Below are 12,161 nucleotides of genomic sequence, written 5' to 3' on the forward strand. Positions count from 1 at the left end.
TTACATTTTAAAGAAGTTCATCATCTTCATATTTACTTCTCTGGGCATGGAAACAGTTGTTTATTAAGTTATTCAAGTTCTTCCGAGGTATCAATCATAGGTTTCCATATAAAGTGCAGCATTATCTGGACTCTATCACCCTCTGCTGCAGAAAACATAAAGCACAGGTTGGAACTGACACTGAATAAGATTTTTTTTTTCATTGCTCCGCTTTGGACACTGCCTGTAAAATTTACAAGTATTAGCATCCCAGCTAAATGTGCCACTGATTTAAGCCTTTGGTTACGATATGACGAACAACTGATACTTTTGCGTTTTGTTTAAGGATTTCAAATTCGATAAATCAACAACTGTTAGTGTTTGTGTGTAATAAAACTGTCGTTACCTGCAGTGCACAGTGAAGACGTGCAACTTCTGCGTACAACACACGGACGAGCTTTCAAGATAAAAGTCATGCGTAAGTGATGGATTTTAGTTGCGCTGGTCTTAGGCTCTTTTTTTTTCAGATTTAGTCAAAAATAATATATAAATAAACAAATAAATACATAAAAATAAAAACAGGCTGACAGAAAACCTGAAACAATGTTTTCTAATCACTCAAAAATAACACTAAACCTATACTTCAAGGGAATATTCTTGGATCAATATCTTAAGCTCTGTTGACAGTATCTGTGGCATGCCGTTGATTACCACAAAAAAATTTAGTTCCTCTATTTACTTCCTTACGTGAAGTTACAGTACGTGACCTGAGGCTTTCTCCAGTCTCATTCAAAACATTCACTGTGTTAAGGCAACATCATATGATGTGCAATTAAAAAATCTAAATCAATTAAAAAGTGAGATTGTTGAAAATCTTTAACAATAATTAAACCCAACATCAAGCTGTACAGTTTTTATTTTTGATAACAATGTTTTAGATAGATAGATAGATAGATAGATAGATAGATAGATAGATAGATAGATAGATAGATAGATATTACTCCAGTCTTCAGTGTCACATGATCCTTCAGAAATTTTTCCAATATAATATATGCAACCAAATAAATAAAGACAAACAACAAGAGATTGATTATAACAGTCTATTTATGGAAACACACTTCCGTAATAGAGTGCAACAAAGTTTGGTAAAGAGAGAGCAGGTAGATCCTCCCCCTACCACTTACATAAATACAGCCTGATACATAAATAAATAGCTAGCACCCTTTCCATAAGGGTCTGATATGCATAGAGAATCACACTTTAAGTGCAAAAGTCTATTTTGATTGCCTTCATTTAACAGGATTGATAGAGTACCTACAATAACATTTGTAAACGAAAAATAACAGCATTTCGAATAACAAATAACTCTTGAGCTACTGTCAGAAATCTCTGAGCGAGATGGTTAGTTTCATTTTTTAACCATGCAGCAAATAATCCAGGTCAGGTGATATTATAACGCAATAGTTGAGCAGCACAAGACCTAAGTTGCATTTCATAAATGTGCTACTTTGTCAGTCTTACACACACAATTTTTGGATATGAATGCAAAAGTCCTAATTTAGTGCTTCATGTGTTCAAAATGTTAACAAAAAGTAGGACGATATTGATGATATCATGACAAACATTAAATAAAGGCATGAGAACCATCACAACATTTTTGGTGTAGGCTGGTCACTTCAATTAAAACAAGATTAAAAATGGGGAAAATAAGACACCTGAAAGCGAAACATTCACACATACAATATAGTGATATTATAAACCAGCATATTGGCACCACTGGTTAATTATTGTGCATATTAGCCTATGGCAAAGTGTTATTACACAGTTATTAAAGATTAATGGTTTGCATTTGACTTAATGACTTAAAACTAAAACGGGTTGTTTGGGAGGTAGATCAAACAACAACTGGCAAACCAGAAACAAAAACAAACAATTAATTTAGTTTACATGTAAATGTGAAAACAGAATATGTAAGAGCTATACGTTTACGTTGCATATTTGTAGCCAGACCCTAAGGTATTTTCCATATTTTATATACATAAAGCTACTATTATGAGTTTGTTTTGCCTGCAGTAAGCTGTGCAACAATAAGCCTTATCATAAACTGTTTACAATTGATTGCTCAATCTAAAATTCTACAGATAATATTTGGTTGTACTGACTGACTGAAGTGTTGACTTCATTATTTGAGACAAAACACAACATGAAATGCATACATCGAACAAAAGGTCAACTCAAAGCATAAATAAAATCAAAGTCAAAAGCAACAAGTTTGGTTTGACAAATAGCATTTTCAAATATTTGGATTCTCTACACTAAGCTTTCGCTATTTTTGGCCATGACTACAGACCCTGGATGTGCACTAGTGCATGAGAGTAAAGCTCAGAGAGAAGGGGTGGGCAAACCAAGTGCTAGTATTGCATACGGTTTCACAGGAGCGTGAAACGAAAAGGGGGGTCGGGGTAAGGGAGAGCTGTGAATAGCTGGCTGGTGAGGTTGCCGGGCAGGGAGAGATGTAATTGGTTATCTCACACTTTGGGACATGTGCAGCGGAGTCAGCATCTCCTCAAAAATGGCTCCTTTCACATTTGAACCACGCAGGTTGGCTTCCTGTAGATCGCAGCCTGAGAGATCACAGTTCTGCACACATATGTGAAAGCGTTTCTTTCAGTGTTATGAGGAATGTGGCTACATGCCATTAAATCAACTCGGCTGACTCACCTCGAGATCTGTGCCGGCTAATGTAGCACCACGCAGGTTACAGTTCTTCAGCTTAGCATTCTTCAGCGTCGCCACACGCAGGTTTATACCAGTCATCTGACTGCCCTCCATGTCAACTCCTTTCAGATTAGCCCCTGAAGCACACAGTGAATACACTAACTAACCAAACGCAAACACAAAACATGATAATGCAACACAATGTGGTATCAGCGTCATTTTCATATGCAATGACTAGTGTTGTCACAATACCAAAATGTCAGTTGTTTGTACCAATTTCCGTACCACAGTGAAAACTATTGTAATACTTTAAAACAAATGCACTATACTGACAAAATTTTTGGGACACCCCCTTCTATTGAACAGGTTTGACTACTTTAGTAATTTCCAAGAGTACAAATCTCAATGTTTAAGCATATAATGATATTCTAGCGAATTGTGTGCTTCTAATTTTATAGCAACAGTTTGGACAGGATCATTTTCTTTTCAAACATGACAATGCCTCTGTGTATAAGGCAAGGTTCAAAAAGAAATGATTGATTCAGTCAGTGTGGAATATAGAAGTTGTCCGGTCTGTAGAAAGCAAAGTCCTAATCCCAGCTGAACACAGCAGGTGAGAATTTAAATGCAGACCAAAAACTAATCACCAAACACTAATTGTCAATTGTCCAATTAGTTACGGTTTCTTTAAAAAGGTAAGTTAAGGTAAGGCAAGGTATCATGATATCGCGATAGCAAAACTGTCTCAATATAATCATGGTCACATGATGATACGAAACAATAGGTCTTCCGGGAAAAAAATAGTAGTTTTAAAAATAATTTAAATAGCATAAAAGGTCTTTAAAGTTGTGATTTAGGCCGTTATGCTTTGGCACAGTATCTGTCAAATGAACTAAAACCAAAAGCAAAATATGGCTTAATTCCTTCATCAAGTCTGTTTCGCTTCGTGTTTTAAAGCGAAGCTCACACATTGTTGAGGCGATCAGACAGCCACCATTTAGGCCAGAACTGCTCCGTTCACAGTGAATGACTGCAGTGAACTCGTTTATTGCACGTGCTGTGAGTTTAGCACGCAACACAACAGCCACTAGTTATGCTTTATTTTCACAGCAGATGATCACAGCATTTCAGTAGATTTGTAGTGAGACGCGTTTTTGTAAGGCTGTTTTCAAGCTGGAGTTTTCCTTCAAAATAAAAGCTTAAAAGTGCAGTATGAATTACTGACAGCTAGTGGTTCCAATGCAGTCCAACTTTAAAATATCTCTTTCAAGTACAGAAATAAGTAAAGTATTATAATTTTCCTTCTGTAATGTAAAGCAAAAATAATATACCTACGAAATATTAATTTTCATGTATTTTACAGTGCAATTGTTTTACAATATATGGTTATTATTGTCATTGTTATTATTATTATTATTATTATATTCTAATTTGTTTCCTAAAACACCAGTGTGATAGTGTGACAAATAAAAAGAGGGTTGAGTCCACTTTAAAGTTCAGGTAGGAGTCAATTCATTGACTTTTTTCTGTCTTAAGTTTTCTTAGTTGAGTACATGGGTTGGAGCTCTTAATTTTGAACCCTCAAAGTGCATTAGATTAAATAATTTAACTTTAAAATGTACAAAAGTTTATCCAAAGTCCAAGTTTATCCAAGTTTATTTATTTTGCTGGTTAGACCCTGCTCTGGAGTAGGCGCTAATTTGGTTCTCGAAAAAGGCACTCCGGTAATAAAATCGCTCCCAGTTCCTGTGGTGCGAAAACACCCAAAAGTGGGTAGTTCCACAATTAGTTCTGGTACTATGAAAAGGTTCCTGTGGTGCGAAAGGCCCTATTGACTACTATGAAAGTGAAAGTATATATATGTCATGTATATAATATGTCATTTTATTCATAAAACTAAAAAATGGATTCTGTGTGCAGTTTTACCTTCTAGATTGGCCTTGAGCCCAGAGGGATCCTCAAAGTTACATCCTTTCAGTGACGCTCCCTCTGCATTAGAGCACAGCATCTTCACGCCCTGGAGATTAGCACCCTGGAGAACGGGCAAGAAAGTGAGAAAGAAAGTCTTTATATCAGTTCAAAGGGATTAAAATCAGAAGAGGAGATAAAAAAATAGTGATAAAAGTTTTGATCAGCTCACATCCAGGTTGGCTCCAGATAAGTCCGCTCTCTCCAGGTTTGAGCAGCATAGGTTTGCATAGGTGAGATTGCAGCGACTCAGATTTGCCATCTTAAAATTAATATAGCGCAAATCCAGCCGAGAAAGGTCCGCTCCACTGAAATTAAGACCCTGAGAGGGAAAGAGGAAAAAAGACACCTTAAAGCAACACTATGTAAATTTTGGCGCGCTAGCGGTTAATAAACAGAACTGCACGCATCCCGCAGAAGAACATTCTAACCGGAGCTACTTCTCCAAGTTTATGTCTATGGCGATTCACGCAGGTATGTGTTACTACCTAACGGAGGCCAGCAAGTGGGTGCTGTGCAGGTAAACCTCACTCCCCAATCTCAAGAGACGCACTAGCGACAGACGCTAGCGGCTGCAGTCATTTAGCCTCCTTGTTAGTGCGTCCGCCTCCCATGCCAGAGACCCAGGTTCGAGGCCCACTCGGAGCAAGGACGAGGTGTGGCGGTGAGGACCCGGGAGAGAGGGTTACATTGGTGCCGTGACCCGGATGGGGGGTTTAGGGAGGTGAGTGTAACGGAGGCCAGCGAGTAGGTGCTGTGCAGGTAAACCTCACTCCCCTGATCTCAGAGAGACACACTAGCGACTGACGCTAGTGGCTGCAGTCCTTTAGCCTCCTTGTTAGTGCGTCCGCCTCCCATGCCTGAGACCCTGGTTCGAGGCATACTCTGATCAAGGACGAGGTGTGGCGGTGAGGACCCGGTAGAGAGGGGCTCCATTGGTGCCGTGACCCGGATGGGAGTGAGGTTTTGGGGGGTGAGTGTAATGGAGGACAGCGAGTAGGTGCTGTGCAGGTAAACCTCACTCCCCTGATCTCAAGAGACGCACTAGCGACAGACGCTAGTGGCTGCAGTCATTTTGCCTCCTTGTTAGTGCGTCTGCCTCCCATCCCAGAGACCCGGGTTCGAGGCCCACTCGGAGCAAGGACGAGGTGTGGCGGTGAGGACCCGGGAGAGAGGGGTTACACAGGCTACAATAGTCCAAAAATAATCACTTATTATAAATTTACCGTAGTGATTTGGGATAAGACAAAAAGGCGTTTTGGTAGATGAATTTATGATGTACTCGCTCATTATATACATTTTGCACATTTTGAACACAGAAAAAGTTACATAGTGTTGCTTTAATGCCAACATTAAACTGACTAAAACACATCTGAACAATTCCTAAACAAATGCCTTCTACCTGACAGCGTAGCTCTGATTTGGTTGGAGTAGCCAGCAGAAACCGAACAAATTCTTTCCGTGAGAGTGGAGAGTGGTCTTCAGGTGGATGAGAATTCTGCATGCCATAGAAAACAAAATAAAAAATTTAATGAATAATCATATGCATATAGAGAACCTTTCAAAAGCTTGGGGTCAGTAAGATGTTTTATTGTTGAAATAAATGATTTTAGTTTTACTCAGCAAGGACACATTAAATTAAAACATTGAAGAGTAAAGACCTTTATAATGTTACAAAAATATATAATACTAATAAATGGTTCTTTTAAAATTTCTATTCATCAAAAAAACCTGGAAAAAATGTATCACGGTTTCCACAAAAATATTAAGCACAACTGTTTTCAACATTGATAAAGATAAGAACCACTTCTTGAGCATCCAATCAGCATATTAGAATGATTTCTGAAGGATCATGTGACACTGAAGACTGGAGTAATGATGCTGAAAATTCAGATTTACGTCACAGGAATAATTAACTTTTTACATAAAAATAAAAAAAAACATTATTTTGGTAATAATTCAGAATATTACTGTTTTTACTGTATTTTTCATCAAATAAATGTAGCCTTGGTGCGCATATCTTAAAAATCTCACTGACTCAACTTTTATATACATTTTATGTAACAAGAGTCACTTTAACACTTCCGTTCTATTACCTTAATGGCCACTTCTAGCTGTTCAGCCATTTGCTCTATTCCAAAGAATCGAGCTTCTTCCAGTACTCCTAGAAAACATAAAAAGCATTCCACTATAACTAGAAAATGAAACTGATTTGGGATATGGACACAAAAACATGTTTAGCATTAATTATAATTTATTATTAATTATTAGATTTTTATTTTTATTTTTTGTTTTTGTTTATTGCATTAATCTACACCCGAATGTACATAATATATAACATCTAATATTAAATTTATATCTAATAAGCTACGTGGGAACTATCAATGCCTTTGGTAACATTCAGATGTCACTCACCGAGTAAGTTTATTCCTTCATTGACAATGATCTGGCCGTGCCTCAGGTAATTCAGGATGGGCTCAAAGTACTCTGGGCTGCGATCAATGAGGTAAGCCCCTCGTTCATCCTGCTTATTACCCCATACATCTGCAGATCAAGAAAGAACTCTGAACTGTGCTTTACACTGATTCACAACCTGATGAACTAGCAAAACAAACACTGCCTAAATCAGTCAGTGAGTGAACATGAACTATAATCTTACCCGTCTCTCTAAACATGTGTGCCAGCATGCTGTCAGGCTCCTTACTCACAAGAGTGCTCCTTAAACAAGAGGAAACAGAGAGATCACACTATATTAATGACATCTCAATGACAGACCACTTAGCATCTGCATACTAGTATTATTTTAGCATTATTTATATACTACTAAAATATGTATTAATATACATTTTTTTTAATTTTAGTAAGTTTATTATGTGCTTATTTGTACTTAGCTTTAATTATTAATTAAGTCTGAGTCTAATATTTCTATTTTATTTTCTATATATAATATACTTTTATTTTATATTATTTATATTATTTTACATTTATTTTATATTTTTTTCAGCTTTATTTCAATTAACAATATATTTTATAGTTTAGTTAAATATATATATAATATATATATATATATATATATATACTGCTGTACACACCAAAAATGCTATTTTACTTTAAAGATTGTTTTAAAATTAGTAAAATAAGTGAAGTCAAACGTTTACATACACCTTGCAGAATCTGCAAAATGTTAAATATTTTACCAAAATAGGAGGGATCATATAAAATGCATGTTATTTTTTATTTAGTACTGACCTGAATAAGATATTTCACATAAAAGATGTTTGCATATAGTCCACAAGAGAAAATAATAGTTGAATTTGTAAAAATGACCCCTTTCAAAAGTTTACATACAGTACACGTGATTCTTAATGCTGTGCTGTTACCTGAATGATCCATAGCTGTGGTATTTTTTTCTTCAGAAATATCTTATTCAAGTCAGTACTAAATAAACAATAACATGCATTTTGTATGAACCCTCTTATTTTGGTAAAACAATTAACATTTTGCAGATTGTGCAAGGTGAATTTAAACTTTTGACTTTAACTGTACAGACACACATATATTATATTACGATCTATATGTTTTTTAAAATCTACATTAATGTGCCAAACTTGATTAGCAAATGATAAACTTGAGTTTATCAAAATCGCTGTTCATAATTTTGCAGATTTTACTACGGTTGAGACTTTTTCTTGCCTTAAAAAAACCATAATCATTTTTAAATCACAGCCTTTTAAGCCTTTTGCTTTATTTCATCTCTCATATTTTACTTACAAACATGTGTATTCACAGTAGTTATAATAGATTAGAACTAGATTAATAAATTAGACACTTCAATGGATTTTAAGCCAATAAGACAGCGATCCCATGGTGCATGTTTACCTAGTGGTCGTGAAAAGCCGCCCACCAATATTCAGCGTCAGCCAATCAGTGTGCGATCCTGAGATGTCATCTGACGTTTTCCCATCACTCTGAGGGTCTAACACAAACACATTCATAGTTTTACACACTGAACTTGAAGTACACTTTTAGTTTCACTCAGTAATGTTTACACTTCTATGAAAAGTGACTTGTTATTTGTTTGTGTTCCCTGGGAATCTCATGACCCTTGTGTTCCAAGTGGCATAAAGTGGAAAACAAAATGATGCTGACTCACCAATGAAAGCGTCCCCTTCTGACACGTACAGCACATCATCATCTCTGTTGAATATAGACACAATAACCAGTCAGTTCATCCAACATATCATCTCTCAAGAATCAAGTACAAGGCTGTCTGTAATCATAGAACTCAAAGCAACTGAGATTAGCAATGCATTTTTCAATAATGTTCCCAACATTGTCTTTCATAAATAAGAAATAATTAAAAAATGCAAATGCAACACACCTGATGAGGGCAATGTCATCTATGAGACCACCTTTCCCATTATATAGGTTACAAGCCCTGATTCCCAATTTATTGCTGGCGACTGACAAAAGATCAGACAGAGTCCCATAAACAGCTACAACCTGCAAAAGAAACAAATGCATGATCAAGCCATTAAAATTTTAATGTTTGCATTAATAAAAAAATTTTTTATTATAATAATTATTGAATATTTTAATAAATAGTATTAAATAATAATAATAATTTCATTATATAAAATATGCATACATCAGAATAAAAAAAATATGATGTAAATAATTTACTAAATGTATATTGACGTATTGGCTTACTAACGTACTTGCTGTTGCTAACGTCAGGACAATACAGAAAATGCAATTGCGATGTATAATAAACAATAATGTCAAAATAACAGAAAAGCGAGCTGTTGTGTGGCCTTGCCCATATCGTCAGGAGTAAGAGTGGCACGCTATCTTTACTAAATAAAGTGAGATCGAGGTTTCATGCATTAACAGGACATCAGTGTCCCCTCAACACTCAGTTACTGGAGTTACAGGCTAAACGTGCACTGCGTGTGTTCACTCACCTTGCCATTTTTGGAGGTTCCGTTGACAAAAAGCGTCACCCTTCGCATGCTTTGTTTACGCTAATTAAATATATCAACTGTACAAAAATGAATAAATTAATATCTCGCTAACTTATCTATGTATTAAACTAATACCTACGTAAAGGGAGTAGGAAGAGCCAACCTAGCTACACTGTACCAAAATGACGAAGCCGTTGTCCAATCAAAACGCGAATACTGTTGCCGACCTCGACGCTTGGCCAATCACAGGACGCGTTTCATAGACTTGCCCTGCGGTTCGGACCAATCGGACACAATTGTGGTGTTGGACTCTTAAATGAAAAACTTGCCTGGTGAGAATGGAATCTTGACGCAAGGGAAATGATTACCTCAGTGACTGCGGGCTGCTGTAGTCAAACTACTCATTCATTACGAAGCCGTATATAGGACTGCGGGTACAAATGTGGAAGTCAAGCCCAGGTAGTATTGCAAAATGAATCACGGATCTCTAATTCTGTAATTCATATAATTTAAAGTCTCTAAATTAAAATGATAAATTCAGAAGATAATTTTACTTTTGGGCAAATGGATTAACTTGAACTGCATTCGATGGTTTCAATTTATTTATGCATATTGAGCCTTTTTTTGTACAGTAGAGGGCAGAGTAAACATTTTTGGATTAAAAAAATCACATGACTTGATATTAATTATTAATATCTATAGTTTACATATTATTATTATTATTTCCCTTATGCTATTTATATATGTAATTTCGTATAGACAATGTTAAATAATATGAGTAAAAAAAAATAATAATATAAAAAAAGATTTATTAATTTTATATTTAAATATAAATATGTATTTAAGTATACACACACACACATTATATTTATATATAAACCACATGCAATCTAAACCGGAAACTGTATGTTCAAGAACTAATAATGAAACCTTATGATGTCCTATATAACTGTCTATTGTCTATGAACATCTAATGTAAGAAAATTAGTCATATCTGCATAGCTGCGCACATCTAATATTTCACAACTTAAATATAATGAAAAAAATAAATATCCCAGTACCCCTATATCATATTTTTTTAAATATTGAAAAAATCCCTATTAGCTAAAACTAATATAATTTCTTGGCCAACAGATTTATTTGTCTTCCTATCTGCAGCATTAAAAAAAAAAAAAAAAAAAAAAAAAAAAACGGACACATGCGGGAGCATTGATAAATGACGTTAAACAATAAGCGAGTGATAATATCCTGCTTAGCTGAGTGATTCTTACATGGTGGCCCCAGTCTTATCTTCTGTAAAAAGCCTGTGTCTTCCAGAATGTCCCACTAGGTCTGTAACTGCCCACATGCTCTGCAAACACATAGGCCTGATAATCACTTCTCTTGGAAACTACTGTTGACAAAATGTCCTTCAGGAACAGGGAAGTTTTCAGTTCTCCCTTAAATTCCCGGTCAGGTTATTTGGGTTGGGTATTGCCTTCTTGAAAATAAATTAGATAAGGAGCCACTGAACACACACAGTAGAGTGTGTTTTCTTTACAGAGATAATGTCATGACCTATTTTATATTCAAACCCACTGCATGTAAGGTTTCTGCTCCTTAACTGGCCTTGCAAGACTTATTAGTTATGCTATCAGTAGGGATGTTACCCAGACTACGTTTAGTCTGACATTGTTTGACTAAACATTTAATCAGTCAAAGCACAGCTATACCACAGTTCCATTTTGAGGTCTAAAATCATGAAAAAAAAATAAAAAATCTAAATCGATTCTTTCTGTACCTTCTCTAAATATTAAGATGTGACAATGCACGTTAAAAGTCACATTATCTTCTGAATTGGACAGATGGTGCGTAGCAACAGTAACATTTTGAACTTAAAAGGATTTGGGAAAAGTTGCAAAAAAGTTTAGGAGAGGTAATAGGTTTTCCTCTATGCACAAATAATTAAGGACATTTTCGACTAAAAATATTCTCAGACTAAAGTGAATATAAAAGTGGACTTCCTCTATATTCAACATATTTTGTGGTTTTGAATTATCTACAAGGACATCATTCCAGCTTGATTTTCTGTCACATGGGATAAATAAATTCTAAATTTGAACTTAAATTCAATAATGCAGCTCTTTACAATTATTTCTAGCCAGGGCCGTGGGGTTTGGGGTGCCCCGGTGCAGGTTGTACCAGTGGGCCTTGTTTGAAATCACGTAAATAGCACAAATAAATAAATAGAACAAAAATACAAATTAAACAATGATTTTTTTTTTTTAAGTATGTAGGCATTCAGGGAACCAAAAAATCAAATATAAAATATCATCATATCAAATACAGTCTTCACTGTATAAATTAAATATAGCTTAATTCTTGTTAAAAATACAAAATTATTCAGTCAAGAGCAATGAGTGATTTTCTCTTTTTTATTCTCTTGGATTAACATTAAAGGGATAGTTCACCCAAAAATAAAAATTAGCCCATTATTTACTTATTTAATGGCAGTCAGCGCCAACAAAACAATGGTCATGAATTACAAGTACA

The 12,161-nt window shown here is 35.4% G+C and overlaps 1 protein-coding gene across 1 annotated transcript; it reads right to left on the minus strand.

Moving 5' to 3' along the window:
• Nucleotides 1–1,065: 1,065 nt before the first annotated feature.
• On the minus strand, nucleotides 1,066–9,825 carry LOC109060555 (BTB/POZ domain-containing protein KCTD9). Its single transcript, XM_042730208.1, has 12 exons — nucleotides 9,630–9,825; nucleotides 9,047–9,168; nucleotides 8,819–8,862; nucleotides 8,545–8,641; nucleotides 7,325–7,383; nucleotides 7,081–7,209; nucleotides 6,762–6,829; nucleotides 6,068–6,163; nucleotides 4,838–4,987; nucleotides 4,624–4,729; nucleotides 2,701–2,834; nucleotides 1,066–2,619 (listed from the first exon to the last, which is right to left on the minus strand). The coding sequence occupies exons 1-12, from the start codon at nucleotides 9,675–9,677 to the stop codon at nucleotides 2,503–2,505; spliced, it is 1,170 nt and encodes a 389-aa protein (XP_042586142.1). The 5' UTR covers nucleotides 9,678–9,825; the 3' UTR covers nucleotides 1,066–2,502.
• Nucleotides 9,826–12,161: the final 2,336 nt, after the last annotated feature.

This window comes from Cyprinus carpio, chromosome B8 (genome assembly GCF_018340385.1).
Source record: "Cyprinus carpio isolate SPL01 chromosome B8, ASM1834038v1, whole genome shotgun sequence".
Classification (NCBI taxonomy): Eukaryota; Metazoa; Chordata; class Actinopteri; order Cypriniformes; family Cyprinidae; genus Cyprinus; species Cyprinus carpio.